At 40.8% G+C, this 19,744-nt stretch overlaps 1 protein-coding gene across 1 annotated transcript; it reads left to right on the forward strand.

Moving 5' to 3' along the window:
* The first annotated feature begins 13,744 nt into the window (after positions 1-13,744).
* On the forward strand, positions 13,745-19,519 carry LOC145983450 (uncharacterized). The gene is made up of 2 exons (XM_083116555.1): positions 13,745-13,823; positions 15,916-19,519. The coding sequence occupies exon 2, from the start codon at positions 15,933-15,935 to the stop codon at positions 17,199-17,201; it is 1,269 nt and encodes a 422-aa protein (XP_082972681.1). The 5' UTR covers positions 13,745-13,823; positions 15,916-15,932; the 3' UTR covers positions 17,202-19,519.
* The last annotated feature ends 225 nt before the right edge of the window (positions 19,520-19,744 follow it).

A 19,744-nucleotide genomic window follows, 5' to 3' on the forward strand; every position in this document is an offset into this window, starting at 1 on the left:
AGTAGTATATGTTGCTATAAGGCCCGTCCCCAAGGTTTGTTTTTTACAAGGGGGGGGGTTAGATCCGAAAATTTGGAACAAAGAGAAGGCCGTAAAATGCTGTGAGTTTGACTGAACTAGGTTGTTTTGCATTGCTTTCCTGACAAGTTTGTCTAATTGCGACGGTTAGGATGAGCGATGATATTGATGAAGGAACACACTCACTATGCCCAGGCAGGGATTTGGACAACGTAACGTGCCTCTCTACACAACAAACACATTCATTTATGCAAGGACAAAATTGAAATTTTTACAAGTTTGAAAAATTCTAGATGCTATTATCGTAGCTTTTTGTAGGTTCATATTTAAATTTTTCATGGTTCGAAAGGGGCATGGTCCCCATGGCCCCTCCCCTGGGTACGCGCCTGACCAATAGTGTTGGAATAATCAATCTTCTGATTTGTGTCTGTGGAGTATATTAGTGTCTTAGTAAACGAAGCTCCATACTGTATAGTATTTGGGGCGTATTAGATGAACGAAAATGCCAGCTCCACTTTTGGCCTCATCAATGAATACAGACTGTTGTAGAGAGAAAGCCACAAGAACCTGTTTGCACCCGAACTTCCATATGGGTACGTTATATAGTTAGCAAACTAAAGCTACTTCATATTACAGGGTGCGAATTAAACAATTTGGTTTGAAGGGGATGCTCTTCCTTTTATGCAAAGTTGTATATGTTAGTAAACTGAACTATTGCCTTCAGTACGAAGTACCTAGGACATTAAATGATCACATACTGGAATAGCCCTATTGAATTATTAAATAAAATTATTGAAAATGTGCTAACAAATATTAATGTTCTACCTTGATGGTTGAACATTCTCAGAAATGTTTTAAACTCTTCATATAATTTTGATGTTGTTATACATATAAATCGGGTGGTCCAAAAGTCCCGGAACGGTCACATATCGTGAGAAATACACATCGAATCGGAAAACGAAAAAGTACGTGTTTAATAAGTGAAAGAAAGCTATTCAATGATATCACACTTGATTCCCCACCCTCGCCCCCTGGGGGTGGGGCGGAGGTAACTGTGAAATTTAAATGGAAACGCCATTTGTATTGTAGAATCGGAAAGAGGACTTCATTCCGAGTCCAACAAGCTATCAACCATCCTCCTAGCTCAATTAGGAACGGAGATATGCCGATTTTAAATTTTCGCAAATAAAAAAAAAATTAATAATAATAATAAAAAATAAATAAATAAAAATAAAATCATAAAACCCCCAAAAAATTCAAAAGGACGCTCTGCCCCTAATTGAGCTAGAGTGAAAGCGATAGCAGATTCGGAATCTGCACGTCAAGACCTTTCAGTAGAGTATATGGAAGGGGGTCTACCATGCGAAAATTTAAAATCGCCATATCTCCGTTCCTAATTAAGCTAGGAGAATGGTTGATAGCTTGTAGGACTCGAAATGAAGTCCTCTTTTCGATTCAACGATACAAAATGGGGTTTCCATTTAAAATTTCACAGTTGCCCCCGCCCCACCCCCAGGGGGCGAGGGTGGGGAATCAAGTGTGATATCATTGAATAGCTTTCTTTCACTTATTAAACACGTATTTCTTAGTTTTCAGATTCGATGTGTATTTCTCACGATTTGTGACCGTTCCAGGACTTTTGAACCACCCGGTATGTAAGAAGTCCGTGATTGTCAGAAGGGGGTGGGAATTATTAATAATCCTAAGAAAGTTCTTATTCAGTTTAGTGATTATAATTGATGATGTATTTTTACATTCTAAGAAAACCCATACACAAAAAGAGCTATTCACACCGAGAAAACATGCCCAAATATCTCTTGGACGTTCCACTCAATGGCGGTGTGCGGCGAGAAATGGAATGTCCGTACCTCCAAACGAATAAAGCTGAAGAAATCATCTCTTGCCATGGCGGTAGTTTATTTGGCAACCGATAGAGCAACAGCGTTACCCTGAGAGCTTTTTGTAAAACCTTTGCACACAACGACAATAAACAATGAGTTATATAAAAATACGAAGTAGAGTGCAATTATTTTAAAGGTTACTTAACTGTTTTCCCGAATACTCTTTCAGTGGTGTTTCATTCATAGTTCAGAAATTGTTTAAATATCCTTTCCATTCCTTTTCCTTTGGCGGGGATAAGAACATCCCTGGCAGTGATTACAATATTTTCTTTCTTCCGGGGATGAAAATTCTTGAGGGGGGGAATCCCTGGCATCCCCCCGTTAATTCACACACTGCATTACTACATGCCATGAATGCTTGTGGTGGATGTGAAGAGGCTGTCTTTCTCTCCAGTGTTGTCCCATGAAACCGCTCTTTTGGGCTCAAGGTAACGTCTGTAAAACTTTCAATTCGCCCTGAAACCGCTTCTCTCCGTCAAATAACTAATCAGAACTAATCTCTCTCTCTCTCTCTCTCTCTCTCTCTCTCTGTGTGTGTGTGTGTGTATATATATATATATATATATATATATATATATTGATGAAGGAATTGGGAGCATAAAAGTCGAAACATTAATTTGCCTCAAACATCGCTCTGAAGCTCGCAAGTTGAACGCTCATTCACCCCACATTCCACCGGATGCAGAGCCGAGCAACAAGAATTTTCCACTCGGCTCTGCACAGTCAGCAAGGCAACGGCCCTCGCCAGCGGTGAGTGCACCTCCACTGTAAATTTCCATCTGCATCCAGGGATACCCCAGGTGCACAGTGGAGGTGCAAAGTCCACCAACCTATGACTCAAATCCAATGTATAAAACCGCTGGAGACAGTAAATCGATCTCTCACTTCGCTCCAATATCACCACCAAACTGATCGACGAGAAGAGGACGACGGCCTGCTGAGAGATCGCGACACTACGAGGCGGCAACAAGCGAGAAGTCCATAAGCAGTCCGGATTAAGCCAACCGAAGAATCTGCAAGAATAAAACAAGTCGCCGAATTGCCTGCCGTCTCTTATCGTCATCTTCGATCTCTCCAGCGGACACCTGTCACCGTCGCCGACGCCAGAAGCCGAGGGCCAGACCAACAGCAAGGGGTGAGTAGCGTTCAACAACACAGGCTCCCAACAATCCTTCATCAGCCTCCTTAAGGGTAGAGGTGGTTAGCCAAGTCAAACTTAAGACCTATTGTATTTATCTGAGCTACGTCCCGGCGTGACTCGATCCCGTACCTTACCCGACGTCACGCTACATGGTGGAGATAGCCGGCTCCACTCCGTGGAATTGCAGAAAATTTTAATTTTTTTTTACGTCACTCAAAACCCCATAATTTAAAATCCCCGCCGCACACAGCAGCAACCCTAGAAATTCTTCTTTTTCGATAATACACTTGGTATTATAAACTCCCCACTCGTAAAATTTCTCTTCCGCTCACTATCCTTCATTTCTTGTGAATAAGTGCATAAAAAAATTCCCCCTCCCTAAATTCGCATGAACGAATCCCAAATTATTCTTCACGAAGAGCTAGACCATTCTCTTGACCAGATTCTATCCTTAGCCTCCGCTATTAATTCGCCCGCTCCTTCCCCCAGAATAACCAGATCCAAGGCTCAACATCCCGATTATCCCCAGTTTTTAGGTGGTCTAGAAACACCCAAACGAAAAAAGAAACACCCAGAACCCCAAACCAGTACACCTAAAACTAACACCCCTACCACCATCAATCCATCCCCGTCAATAATGTCCGTAAATATACCCCATGGCTTATACCCCGCCCCCTTCACAGGAAAAAACCCTCAAGAAGTTGAGCAGTTTTTTGAAAAGTTCGATAGCATTGCGGGCGCTTTGGCGTGGGAGGAAAATAAAAAACGCGAAATGTTGCCATTGTTCCTCGCAGACATAGCGCTCACATTTTTGAACGATCTCAAGAAGCAGCCAAACTTCAACACCCTCACCTTTCCGCAAATCAAAAAAGAATTAATTTCATTATTTAAAGGCAGTCACTTAGTCAGCATGCCCATCCAAATTTTATTAGAGACAAAGCAGGAAATTAACCAGCCCATTCATGATTATGTTATTCGTAAGAAAAATCTCGTCCTTCAATTCTTCCCGCAAGCGACGAACCCTCAAATCCTTTCGTATGTTGTGTCGGGACTTCGATCTAAACACATCGCTGCGATAGGAGACAAAGAGTTCACCGACACAAGTTCTCTTATTGCACATCTGCAGAATCAAGAAAGGCAAGACATGCTGATTCAAGCTAGACGCAATGAGGAACAAAGTGAAGCGATGAAACTGATAGATGCCGCTAAGTACATGCACTCCATTTACGCAACAGCCTCCCCTCAGTTTCCCAGCTGTACGCAACCACAGGTCAGCAACACGCATCGTTTCCCCACACCTCAGCCTGCTTCCTCATTTGTGACGTATTCCCCCCCTACCCCCCTCCCGCAGATCTCTCAAGCTCCATACAACTTTCTTCCGCAGCAATCTTATCAAGCTACACCAGCTCTCCCGACCAACTCATGGCAAGTCCAAACCACGCCCACAGCCCCTCCTTCCCTCCCTTCCAGTCAAGCTCCACACACGCAGTCCGCTAGTTCTACCAGCGCGGCCGTTTCCCAGTCTTGCAACGCAATTTTGCCATCTGGCGGTTCAACAGCGAACCAACTAGATTCAGTCACGAACCAATTGCAAACCTTAACATTAGAAAATAAAGTTGAAGCGTTGTGTCACACTGTCCAGAACCTGGCAGATCAAATACAATCAAATAACAGTAATCAATTTCAGACCCGGCCTACTTTTTACGGCCAGGGGAATGGCAATCGCAGAGGTTCTACTCGCGGCATGCGACGTAATTTCAGATCTCGAGGTGGAAATAATAATTCAGACGGGGGGCGACAAAATTCACAGTTTTCGCAATGCCAGATCTGTTTCCGTTCAAATCACTCTACCAGGGACTGTTTTTATAACCCAAACAATGAAAACAAGGACGATTTAAACTGAAAAACCGTGTGAATCGATGGGACGGATCCACACGCAAGACAAAATTTGACACAGTTCCTATCCTTGAAAAAAACAACCTATTCTTCATTCAAGCTCATGTAAATAATACCCCCCTAGAAATTATGATTGACAACGCAAGCCAAATTAGTATTTGTCCTCAGCATTTAATTCCACCCAATGCAAAGAAAATTCAAATGCACAGCATTATTAAAGGCGTCACTGGTAACAGACTTCCTATCTCAGAAATTGTAATACTCCCCCTTCACATAGGAAAATATAGGTACTCCCACCCTTTTAGAGTTGTGCAATCCAAAGAATTACCTCCTCTCCTTGGCAATGACTTCTTGAAGACACAAAATTGTGACATTTCACTTAGTACTAACCTGTTAACTCTTAGACGCTTAGGCCATATTCCAAACTATAACCTTCCCACAAAATCACACACCTACACCATCCCTGATGTAATTTTTTCTAAACTACACCCTACTAGCAACCAACACAGTTTAGTAACAATCCCAGAAAATGTAACCCTACAACCTAGAACCCGAACATATGTTTCAGTTTCCATCACTCCCCCCCTCCCCCACAATATCCTACTCACACCCTCTCAGGAAACACTCCTTACATACAATATCCTCATACCCCATGCTCTCCTTAACACTTCTTCCCCTCTGTTACTAATTCATAACCCCTCAGAGAAAGCAGTCACACTCAAATCCAACACCCCACTTGGCCAAGCAACCCCATGTGACATTCTAGTAGACATGACAGACGCATCCAACACTGATACGACTACCACTACATACGCATGCACAGAAGACAATACAGAAAACACAAGACTGAAGGAAAGTCAGAAAAAATTTGACCCATCTTGCATTAGTATTAACCCTGACTTATCAGAGGCAGACAAACAAAAAATCATAAAGTTAGTATTTGCTTATGCTGATGTTTTAGCTTGGAAAGGCGATAAACTCACAACCACCCCAATTTATGAGTACGACATTGACATTGGCGACAATCAACCTCCCTATATGAGACAATACCCCATCCCTTTGAATCTTAGAGAGCAAATGAAAATTGAGCTTAACAAGCTCTTACAAGATGGAATCATTCGCAGGTCAGAAGGTAGTCCATTCCGACACCCAGTTCTCTTAGTGCGCAAGCGAGACAATTCGTTCCGCGTGGTGTCTGACCTTCGGGCGCTGAATAAAATTATTCAGCCCTCTTCACTCCCAACACCTAACATTGATAACATTTTAGCAGACATGGCAGGCAAGAAATATTACACAACCCTTGACCTTAAATCGGCATTTTTTCAGGTAAAATTAACAGAAAGGTCAAAGAAGATGACCTCATTTGCAATTAGTAATTGTGGAAATTACGAGTATGAAGTACTGCCAATGGGATTGAAGACAAGTAGTCAGGTCATGAACAATGTAATGTCTATGGCTCTATCTGGCATAGATAGTTCCGAGATATCTGCATATACGGATGACATAATTTGCTACACAAACTCAGTTGACGCAATGCTACAAGTTTTACATAAAGTCTTTGCTAAATTACGTGCAGCCAATTTGAAACTAGGGCCAAATAAATGTAAATTTTGCTTTGAAGAAATTCCAGTCTTAGGCCATCTTGTGTCGCAAAAGGGATTCCAAATTTCTGATCACATCCTGCGTGCAATCAAAGAATTCCCTCCACCTAAATCTAAGAAGAATTTGAAATCTTTCCTAGGCATATGCAATTTCATCAGACGCTATGTACAAGGGTTTGCGGAACCCGCAGAATGTTTGTTCAAATTACTCAAAAAGAAAGTAAACTTTCATTGGCATGAAGAGCATCAGAAAAGCTTTGAGGCATTAAAAGACAAAATTATTTCCGCACCCATTCTTAGACCTTATGACCCAAAGCAAACTTCATGCGTATACATCGACGCATCCTACCAGGGTATGGGCGGTTGTCTTATGCAGAAGGATGAAGATGGAGTACTACATCCGATAGCCTTCTGCAGCAGACACCTTACAGACACTGAGAAAAAAGCAGATGTCTTTTCTCTTGAAATTGCAGCTGCCTTTTATGTCCTAAAATCATTCAAATTCTTCTTAATCAACACACCCTTTATAGTTTTCACAGATAACCATGCATTGTCTTACCTTAGAACAACAAAACAGTTGTCCGGGGTCCTTGCTCGAAGATCACTCTTCTTCCAAGAGTTCGACTTCCAAATCCACCATATCCCATCATCACAGAATGGTATTGCTGATGCATTATCGAGGAATCCTGTAGACCCAGCCCCTTCCTTGCCCAACGACACAGCACAAGACACTTCCCTTGACACAGACGAGGAGGACATACTAAATCAAGTCTTCGTGTTACAATCTGATGACTTTGACATAGGTACGGCACAAAGAGAGGACCCATACTTACAAGCATTAATCAAAATTCATGAAAACCACCCAGATGCTGATCACAAATTAGAGAAAACAGCCTACTCATTTGTTCTTGACAATGGAATCCTTTATAGGAACACTAAATTTTCACCAGACTATAGAAGACAGTTATGTATTCCCCAAAAACTAAGAAAAGAAGTGTTTCAATTAATTCACTGTAACAAAATGATGGCCGCACATCAAGGTGCTGCTAAAACATACTCCCATCTCTCTTTACGCTACTATTGGCCTAATCTAAAGAAATATGTGTACGCTGCAGTACGCAAATGCACTGAATGTCAAGTAGCAAAAAGAGCTCACGGAGCCATACAACATACACTGCAAACGAGCCCACCCGCTAGTCATCCCTTTAGCCAAATACATATTGACGTGTGTGGACCACTGACTTCAACTCTGACACAGGACACAAATATTTTCTATCCGTTGTTGACAATTGTACCAGATTTGCCATAACTACAACCCTCCCCAACCATGATGCCAACTCAATAGCTAACGCCCTTGTGTCGCATGTTTTTCTCATTTTTGGTCTTCCAGAGACGATTATGCTTGACAGGAGCTCCCCGAACTGTAGCAAATTAATACAGGAATTATCCAAAATTACTGGTGTCACATTAAAATTTGTTGATACCGCTGCCCACTTCAGAAATGGTGTAGTCGAATCATCTTTTCACTACTTGAAATCCATCATGAAAACTTATGTGGTACAAAAACAAGGTAAATGGCATGAACTTTTGGCTAGCGCGACCCATGCCCACAATGTAAGTACACATCTTGGCATGAACAACTCCCCCTATTTTTTGCTATTTGGACAACACCCTAGGTTAATTGCAGATGCTGTTCTCCCTACTAATCCCAACACCACTATCCACTCTAATGAACAGAGAATAGAACAACTCCAAGCCGCTCGAGAACTAGCACACAAACATTTAGCAAAGCGATTTGAGCAGCAAAAACAATGTGCCGACAAAAAGACACAACAAACAACATACTCCCCTGGACAATTAGTGTATATTTTGGACACTACCCCTCATCCCCACGTACCCAAGGCATTTTCCTCCTCCTACAAATTTCGAAGGAAAATAATTTCACAAAACGACGCCAATTCCTATTTGGTGGAATACACCGATGGTCTTGGCAAACTGAAAACTGATGCTATCACGATTCACCGTTTGAAAACAAGGCACCTTGACTCGGACGAGTCTGTCACTTAAATATTCAATTTTTCACCGTTGCACAGTCCATTCACACTTTATAAATATTATTTTCGCACCCTTATGTCAATATAATACTTGTATTTCGCATTTTTTCCCTTCGCAACGCGATCTTTTCACCAAGCCGCACACAAGAACGAGCACATGTAAAAACGGAAGTTCCGCCATTTTGATTCACATAGTACCCTCTTCTTCCTGTTCCCTCCTCCTCAAATACTGTACACATAAAAGAGTCGGGAATTAACTTTAAAAGCAAGTTCGAAGACTAAAATAAACTTTTAATATTCCACAAAATAATAATAAAGAAGTAGAAAGTAAAAACGGCCAATCAGGAACGTAGTCTCTCAACTGACTACTGGTTGAGTACGTGAATTTTCCACTCGCTTGAGACAACGCGATTTTTTTTTTCTGTCTGCAGCAAGCAGATTGTAAAAAGAAAAAAAAACTCGCACAAGTATCTGCACATGCGCGACCTACCCGTAGACGAATCTCGCACAGCTGACGATGTAGCAATCGCCTCGGCTCGAGCAAATACATCGCGGAGCGCAAAACGTAAACAAATGGTAATAAAATACAAACAAATAAAAATGCAGAAGTTTATACTATAAACTATTCAGTCTCGAGAATCTCTTGCATTACAGCTTGTTATTCCTTCTCTTTTCTAATTTATCATTAAGGCTCTTTAACCTTTTATTTGAGTAGCTAACTCGCAAAGCATTTTTTTTCTTCATCACAAATCTCATGCTTAATACATGATATTTTTTTTTTATGCAAACTCAGTTTTAAATTTGTATCTTTGTCCCTTTCAGGGTTCACTACCGACAATGGCAGTAATGTTACTACTTTCCCTTTTTTCCCTCATTTTTCGGTCACCACGGCGACTGAACATGTGAAAATCATCTCGGGAATTTATCTGAAAGAACTACCAGGAACCATCCCTTATCATTATACCATCCCCATCTACTATAATGTGAAATTAGAAATGCCTAAACCCCAGCACTTCCCATCAACACTACATAATGCCATGTGCAACAAAGGCGACGAAGATTCCAACCAATGTAAACTTGCGGTCCAACTCCAAAATTTTCATTCACACCTTTTTTCACACCTTTCCCTCTTCACAAGACCCACTCCCAACACTTCCGTAGTTAGACAAAAACGTGCACTCCTTGGCTTTATAAGTAGCATTGCTAACTATTGCTGTGATTTTGCCACTACTAAGCAACTAGAACCCTTATTCCAAAATGCTCATGAAGTAAAACAAACGATATCTAACATTAAACTACAACTGCAAGCTAATCATATTTTCTATCAAAATTTAACTGGTGAAATTCACTCTTTCCAACATCAGATTGAGGATGTTTTTACTGAATATGCTAATCACTCTGATAACTTGGCCAGAAATCAGGAAGCATTAATTAATAAACTCAAAAATTTAACAATCAAAGATGCGCATCAAGCACAGGCATATCTCATCGAATTTATGACCCTAACCTTACAGCTTAGCCAAATTTTCACCCTTTTTGAATATGAGAATACCATTAACAATTGTAAACATCATTTTCTCTCTGAACATGTAGTATCTAAAACAACACTGCACCGAGACTTGAAAAAGATTCAAAAAAATATTCTTCCTACTGGATTTGATATAGCGATTCCTCTCACCCTTATTGACATGTATTATCAGATGCCACTGTCCCAATGCAGAATTTCTGCTGATGCTGTCAATATTGAGTTGAAGGTGCCTATCACTTCCAATCAGAAGAAATATAAACTTTATTTAGCAATCCCTGTCCCCTTTTCATATCAAAATTTAACATGCGTAGTGTCGCATAATCCATCGTATATCGCCATTGATGATTCTCATAATGTTGTCACTATTAGTGGTACAGACCTTGAAAATTGTCAGGTCCATACACGGAAATTGTGCCTTCTGCCTTCTCACACAGGAAGACACGATGGGCTCAATTTCTGTTTTTCCAAATTGATTCAAGCAACAACCGTGGCTGATACGATGAATGGGTGTACCTACACATGTCACGAATCCCACCTCACTGATGTGGTCAAATTAGATTTAAATGTTTACGCAATAATTAATCCTCCTCCTACCATCACCTTTTTTTATGCTAATGGCTCCACTTTACATTATAATCTTACCACTTTTCACGAACCCGGTGCAGTATTGTTACACGTGGCTTGCCGTACAGATGTACTTATCACCCCCGATATCAAAATTCATGCTATTTTTCCTTGTGGTTTCGATCATTCAACAATCCACCGAACAATTCATATCCTTCCTGCTGCCTGGACCAACAATCCCAATTTTCTACTCGACACCCATTATAAGATTTCCCCCCTTGTGAATGCAACGGCTCTTTATCATAAACAATGGACATTTCATATCCCTCACCTTAACCTCTCCCAATATAAAGTTCTTGACATCCCTCCTATAACTCCACTTTACAGACATGCGGATTTTCCTATCATTATAATTTTTGTCTGGCTCACATGTCTCACTCTAGGTGTCATATACCAATTTAAACTTCTCCACATTCCCCTTTTCTTATGTTTTACTTCTAAGGCTCGTGCACTTACCCCTCAAGACCTTGTAAAATCTCCTGCACATACGACCACCTATCTCTTCTTAATTTTCATAGCTCTGCTGCTTCTCTGTATTTGCATTACCTACATGTACTTACGTCTAAAACGTCACACTTCTTGCTGTTCATGTTGTCACCGGCGAACCCCATCTCCTCCTAAGACATGTTCCGTCCCTATTATTAGTCCTCCTATTTCCGTAGCTGCTATATCTCAACGTCCCGCACATTCCCCACCACCCCCTCCCACTCTTCGTCAACTTACAACTCCCACTCGCTTAGCTCCTCCTCTTCCCACACGTATCACTTTCGATGATGGCTACTGTCTACCCACCCCTGTCATTTCACTTATGTCACCTTCGACTCCAACCTTTACTCTTCCGCACTTAGGCGAACACCTTTTATTATAACTCCCCCTTCCCTATGCTTGTCGGCTCCCCCTTGCACAACGTCACCATCTGGCCATACTACACTCACGGCGTTCTCAAGCTTCTCTTCGGCAGTTCCGCATAGAGCTAGTCACCCAGCAGTCGGTCAGCGAGGAATCATCATGGCACAGCAGTCATCCTGGAGCAGCTGTACAAGCAGCCAGCCAGCAGCCATCTCTTGCAGACATCATGCAGCCAGCCAGCCAGCAGATATCTTATTTCAGCTCATCATGCAGCCCGCCAGTCGGCCAGTGGACATCATGCAGACATCATGCAGCCAGCCAGCCAGCAGGCATCCTATTGCAGCCAGCCAGACACCATGCAGACATCATGCAGCCAGCCAGCCAGGAGCCTTCCCATTGCAGCAGACATCATACAGCCAGGCACCCTGCTCATATTCTATTGCAGACATCATACAGCCAGCCAGCCAGACACCATGCAGCCAGCCAACCAGCTGACATCTTATTGCAGACATCATGCAATCCTCATGCGGCTCATCATGCAGCCAGCCAGACACCATGCAGACATCATGCAGCCAGCCAGCCAGGAGCCTTCCCATTGCAGCAGACATCATGATGCAGACATCATGCAGCCAGCCAGCCAGCAGATATCTTATTGCAGCAGACATCATGATGCAGACATCATGCAGCCAGCCAGACACCATGCCGCCATCCTGCAGCAAGCACATAAACATGTAGCCAGCAGACCACAGGCAGCCTGCAGCTCAGCATACCACCAGTAGTCAGCATTCCAGCTGAACATGCAGCCAGACCCGTGCAGTACAGCTATGCCGACAGCTCCAACTTTTTTTTTCATTTTATTTTTCCACATTATTATATACAGGGTTTTTATTTTTCTTTACTCAATGTACTTTCAATTATTATTTCAAAATATACTCTCCATAACCATCTCTACTCTGCTTCGTAACCACTCACAGTGGATACATCTTGGCCAGGGGAATGATGAAGGAATTGAGAGCATAAAAGTCGAAACATTAATTTGCCTCAAACATCGCTCTGAAGCTCGCAAGTTGAACGCTCATTCACCCCACATTCCACCGGATGCAGAGCCGAGCAACAAGAATTTTCCACTCGGCTCTGCACAGTCAGCAAGGCAACGGCCCTCGCCAGCGGTGAGTGCACCTCCACTGTAAATTTCCATCTGCATCCAGGGATACCCCAGGTGCACAGTGGAGGTGCAAAGTCCACCAACCTATGACTCAAATCCAATGTATAAAACCGCTGGAGACAGTAAATCGATCTCTCACTTCGCTCCAATATCACCACCAAACTGATCGACGAGAAGAGGACGACGGCCTGCTGAGAGATCGCGACACTACGAGGCGGCAACAAGCGAGAAGTCCATAAGCAGTCCGGATTAAGCCAACCGAAGAATCTGCAAGAATAAAACAAGTCGCCGAATTGCCTGCCGTCTCTTATCGTCATCTTCGATCTCTCCAGCGGACACCTGTCACCGTCGCCGACGCCAGAAGCCGAGGGCCAGACCAACAGCAAGGGGTGAGTAGCGTTCAACAACACAGGCTCCCAACAATCCTTCATCAGCCTCCTTAAGGGTAGAGGTGGTTAGCCAAGTCAAACTTAAGACCTATTGTATTTATCTGAGCTACGTCCCGGCGTGACTCGATCCCGTACCTTACCCGACGTCACGCTACAATATATACATACATACAGTGCATACATATATACATAAACCAAACAGTATATAAGGACCTCCTCGATGAGGCAGTGGTAGTGTCGTCGCCTTGTAATCAAGGGGACCCGGGTTCGATACCCGGTGGAGGCTCTTAGTGGTTCGGATCACACTTTAAACTGAAGGTCCAGCCCCGATTAGCCTGACTGTGCATAAAGTAGATTCAAACAGTAGAGGTTTGGCATGGACAACTCGTCCACTGTTAATTTGGTCATCAGTTGTACAATTGCTTTTCAGACACCCTGCGCAAATGCCTACAATTGCCAAAATGGTTACGTAACTAGAAAATTGTTTGTAATGTTGGAGGAAGTTGCTGATAGGCCGACGTGTCAAGCTATGGTTCAAGCTGTATTTTAATTTGCGTTTGCGGCCTTCGGTTCATCGTGTTCTGCCGAGATTGCAAGATCCGCTCTTATCTGAAGACTTCATTCCTCTTCGTGGACACAAGTACTTGATTCCAACAGGTAAGAATAAGAAATAGTTTGTTTAGCAAAGAGTGTGCAATTTTGGTAAGATTTTTTTGCAATTTGTACGAGACATACGACTGCATTTTACTCAGGACATTTTCGTAAGTATCCCAAAGTTAAAAATGTTGCTTCCTTGCGGCACGTTTCTTCCTTTCTGGGTGACACCAAACGATGAAGAAGAATGGTGAATTGATGAAACAGACGAAACTAACACAATGAAACAAACGTTCATGCCTTCAAAGAATTCGGATTAGCTCGCCACGCTAACTACAGAGCAAAAGCTTGACAAAATTCATAATCAGATTATTACCGCAATTGCACGGTTGTGAACGTATTTGTTAGGTTGTAATTGTTGCAATGAGTACCAAAAGGCTCTTTGGCGACTACGAGGCGAAAGTGATTTTGTTAGCCTGTTTGTATGTGCAAAACATATTGATTCAGAGTTTCCGAAATGGATTTTTTAATGTCTAAGTATTGTAACTGAAGGGCTGTGGTCGAGGGTATACGGGGGTATATTCGGTATGTCTCCACTGGCCAGGGGTGCCCATCCCCCCCCAAAAAAGTAGAACATTCCCCTTACACCCTCCCTTTATGCCGAATGCCGAATTATTTACTCAAATTATCTTGGTCAGACAGAATTTGCGGAACAATATAATACAGACATATTTAAGCAATATATGCTTACTGTAGGTACTTTAAGCTTTCATGTTTGCGAACATTAAACGTACAAACCTGCTCAGACTCACTGCCATTGTTAGTGTACTGAACCTTATTCTTAATAGTTTGTCTGCTTGACTAATGTTGTATTAATGCAAACAGCACGTCTCCTCCTTTCAAACCGATTCTAAAGTCATAAGAGGTGGTGTTTCATTTGAAATCCATCGTCGCGATAACCCACAGGTAGGTAGAAAAACTGTACATAATAACCATAACTAAAAATGAATAAATAACAAGTCAATCAAAGAACGATTTTTGTGTGAAGTAGAATTGGTATAAAATGCTTGTAGTCCCCCCCCAAAAAAAAATACCATGACGCAGGTGGGTCATGAATCCCCTCTGCGGGCACCCTGCCACTGGCCCATTCTCGTAAATGTTACTCTGTACTACTTCTTCAACATCTGTTCTCTTCGACATTTTCATTGTTCAACAATATCTCGTATTATTAACTTTCCTGATAGAAGTGAATATCCTTGATAAATATTGCATTTCTACCAGCTACTTCTTACAAAAAAATCGCACATTTCAACAATACGTTGTTTTTAGAGTAGAGGACGCTAATTTTGAAGAGTATTTCACAGTTACATCTAATTAACTCTTGGTGTTCCAAATATCGGAGGTTTTTTCTGCAGCAACACGAGCCTTCCACGTGTCTCTGTTCTGATAAAGATCAGTTCAACCTTTACCATCTTCGTCAGTCTCTTCAAGGTCTGTCTCAATGTTGTCCTCCCAGCTTTGTCTTGGTCTTCATACAGTTCTAATACCATCAGATTTCCCGACAAGATCAGGTTTTTCTAAGTATTTTATTTTCAACAATTTGTCAGTAGAAAATAACAATATACTGTATTATGCTAATGAAATCTGTTGTCAATTTCCTGTTTTACAATATGTATAATTTGATTTGATATTGTTAATTTTGTAAAACTCTTAGAAAAACTTGACCTTGTCCGGAAACTTGATGATATATAAAGGTTAAGACAAGGCTGTAAGGACAACGTTGAGATAGACCTTGAAAAACTGGCAAAAATGATAAAGATTGAACCAAGTTGTTATCAGTAATTATGATAAATTCTGATCATTAACTAATACTGGCGTACAGCATGGGTTTAGTTGTCTCTTCACTAACTTTCACACCAATCTCTTTTAATGCTTTTAAAAGTATTTAGTATTATTCTTATATTATCCTTGTTTTTATATCATCCATAAACCATAAGACTCCACATGGAAAAATGGATTAAAATTTCAAAATGGTAAGTATTATACATGTATCTAATAATAACATACTCTGATTTTTCTCCTTTTGTGCCATGTCACTAATATATTTTTGAATGATAGTATTAAAGTTTTTGTCTGATTTTGTGTTTGTTTCCAGATCTTATTGTAGAGTGAATGATGGCCCAAGAGTCCCATTTCTGGATCAATAAGCAATTTCTCCAAGAAGCCATCAGAATTGGAGAACAGGACATCCAGCTCGAAGTAGAGGAGTGCAGCGTGTATCCTGGGACAAACGCAGGAGACAATTATGCAACCATAGTCCTGAGATCATCAGTGAAAGCCAGTTCGAGCCGTGGCTTCAGAGTTTACAAGTTGGTGATCAAATGCGTACCTGAGATCGAATTGCGACGGAAGTGGATACGCGAGACTGGTCTGTTCGACCGGGAAGTGTCCATGTACGAGGAGGTGTTTCCAGAGTTCATCAGGCTCGAAAGGAAACAGAATGTTTCTGCATCTCTCTTGAGTTCAATTCCCCGCTGTCTTTTTAGCCAAACCACCGAAGGAAGAGAGGCAATCGTCTTTGAAGATTTAGCTCAGTTCGGGTTCAGAATGGCCGACAGAAGGAAAGGGGTTGACTTCCACCACTGCAAAATGGTTATGGAAGAACTCGGCAAGTTCCACTCCTTGTCCTATGCTCTGAAGAGTGCAAACCCAGTAGCATTCGAGCAGACGGTCAGGTTCAAAAAGGACAAGCTGTACTGCCCCGAATGCAAGGAGATGGTAGGACACTACACTGTGACATCAATCAACTCCATCTTATCTTTGATCAAACAATACCCGGCGAGGGCCAAGTTCATCCCAAAGCTGGAGGTGTTGAAGCATGCATGCTATGACCTGATGAGCGAGTTTTGCAAACCCAAGGAGCCAATAGCAGTGTTGAATCATGGCGATTGTTGGATCAACAATCTTCTGTTTCGCTACGAAGAGGAAGAAGGTTCTCAGGTGTTAAAGGAAGTGAAGTTCTTAGATTTCCAGATATCCCGGTACGCTTCCCCTGTCCTGGACATTCTCTATTTCCTGTTCCTGAGCACCTCTAAGGAACTACGTGATAAGCACTTGGAGGATCTTCTTCGGATTTACCACAATAGCTTTTCGGTGTCCTTGAAGATCTTGGGTGTGGACACCGGAGCATTCACTTTCGAAATGCTCAAGAAAGAAATGAAAGACAAATACATGTTTGGGATTCTTACTGCGCTGACCATCATTCCTTTCATTGTAGCTGAACCTGATAAAGTGCCTGACTTGGATTCCTTTACGGAAGAAGAAATTTATAGTGCGGAGACGAACCCTTTTTACACCGACTATGAACAGAATGATATCTTGGTATCACGCATAAATGAGGTCCTGGACGATATGGAGGAAAACGGATATTTAAACGTTTAACGTTGCTGTAAGAAGTCCTAAATGTAGAGTGTCATTTATACACTTTAAATACTAATAACTGGCACATTTGTAACGGTTTGAACCCTTAGTAGTATTTGAATTTCATGTTACTTTAGATAAAATAATTGTGTCTAAGATAGTAAAATCTCTTTTATAGTTATTATTCGAAAATCATTGTCGAACATTTGTTTGAAATGTCATTGTATATTCAATCATAAACACACACTCACTCACCAACACTGGCGTAAGCAGGAGGGGGCTGAGGGGTTACATCCCTTTCCAAAATTTTGAGAAAAATTTAATTTTCCAATGATAGCAGTAGAGAACTCGGGAAAAATCAAAGAGGTAAATGAAAACTACCCTTAAAATTATCCCCTATTACGTATCACTCTTTTCTTTGAGTAATTTTTAAAACTATGATTAAAAGTGGTAAATACGAAATATTTTATTGTGTATTTCCCCAAACGCAAATATCTAATATCCATCTTTACAGTTCCATCTCCCTCCGAAAAAAATCCAGCGTACATAAATAAGGTCAGCTTGGAAGAAAATTCGCTATTCGTTCTCATCGTCGCGGTTAATGTTTAGGATGAAATGTGACGCAACAAAATATACCCACTTTTTGGCTAATCGAGACTACGAGGATGAGTGATGATGCGATAAAATTGATGAAGGAACTCATAAAGAACACCCATGCACACGCCAGGATTCATTCCTGGAACTTCGGTGACTGAATCGGAGGTCAACCACTGAAAGCGTACCGCCATCTAGCCGCCACACACACGCATATACAGGTATGCTACATCTTCAATATCTTTGCTTCCAATTTCTGTGGTATTCAAACCTTAACTAGGATACACAGCGAAAGTAAGAGGCTACGTGTTTCCTTGAAGCACTATTCATGCTGCTCGTTTTTAAACACTAGGAAACAAATTAAAGGATTCTCACTGAAGTGACACTACAAGACTTTAGTGTGACTGCCATCATTTGTTTCTGCATGTTTTAATAATGAACAACATGCATCGTACTTCCGGTGTAGCTTGGTACTTTATAGTGTTTCCTCACTTATGTAGGAGTGTAGTATTACACAATTAAAAAGTATACAAGAGAATTTCATGCGACAATGTTTATTGTTTATTACATATTACAGGGCGATGAAAAATAGCGTATTAATAAAGATGACTTTTGAAGAAAGATCTATAAAAGCTATGAAATATCACTTTCCCGAAAGTTATTTTTTTAAAGTACGTAACGCAGTACAGTCACAATTACTTCTTCAGAAAGTAACTCTGTTATAATTACCATATTTGAAAAATAAATCATGTCAGTTACAACTAACGCAGCATCAAGGTAAGATTCATTTCGTGAAACATATTTCACAGATCAATTACAATAAGGCTGTCCCATTTTCACTGATAATTATCTAAATTTGAATTAATTTTGTTAAATTATTCAGTAAAGAACCCCATATTCTAAATATGAAAATACAGAGGTAAATTTTTCCTAAATGCGAGCTTTCTTCCATTCGAAAACGTAAAGAAGAGTTACTGTTGTTTTCGTTGTTTATTAACAGAAGTAACTGAGCTAGAGTTACAGTTACCAAAAATCATGTTACTTGTAAGTGCGTTCGTTATATCATGTTAGTATCTGTCGAACTTAGAAGACTTGTTTGTTTATATACGCAGTTTCCAAGCAGAAAATATTATCTATTAACAATGCGTGAGCGGGTAAGTTCAACGTGTATGTCAAGTAACAATTCATCAATGGTCTTTTTTTTACCGGCCGTTTGAGTACTGATAACTCACGTTGTTTTTATCATTACTTCTTGGGACTTATGCCAACGGACACGTTCTGCGTAAAAGTCGAGTATAATCAAATCTTAAGATGATTGGTAATATATTTATTGATAAGGAATGATAATACTGTCATTTTAAAGTTCAGAAGTGGAAGAATTCTCAGCAAGATTAGAACATGAGTTATTACTCACAGTTTCATACATTCGCACAAGTCCAATGGCACAATGAATTTTGCAAGTTCCATGAAATGACGACCAGTTAGAAGCTACAATTATGTACTTAGCTCTAAGACTTCTGATTGGTTGTTCCGATCTGTTGTTAGGGCAAAGGAATTTGTATAGAAATATATATGAGATAACTATTCTACTAGAAATTAATTGGAAATTTAATCATACTTATTATGATGTAAGTACTTTCTTCAGATACATGGTACGAACACATTTTTTTAAAAAAGGTAAATAAGGTTGAGGTTGTGGAATATGGGTAAAAAAAGTAAAGCTCTTTTGGTTCCCTAGGGTGTTCCCGACGTTTCTGTATTGCTGTAGTTGCAGTGTATAAACAAAAAAAGCCTTCATGCAACATTACTATGTTTCTTTCTTTTTAGATTTAGTGAACACTCACCCAATAATTTGTTCTTAATTTTTATTAATGATGGTAATGATTGTAAATATTATCACTATTATATAACTGAACTACATAAGCAACATGAGAAGCAGTGATTCAATAAAAAAAGAAATGCTTTCTTAA

The sequence above is a fragment of the Lepisma saccharinum genome, unplaced genomic scaffold, assembly GCF_977018435.1.
Source record: "Lepisma saccharinum unplaced genomic scaffold, izLepSacc3.1 HAP1_SCAFFOLD_968, whole genome shotgun sequence".
Taxonomy (NCBI): Eukaryota; Metazoa; Arthropoda; class Insecta; order Zygentoma; family Lepismatidae; genus Lepisma; species Lepisma saccharinum.

Coding starts and splice junctions, on each gene's coding strand:
- LOC145983450 (XM_083116555.1), top strand. CDS start 15,933: ATGATGGCCCAAGAGTCCCATTTCTGGATCAATAAGCAATTTCTCCAA.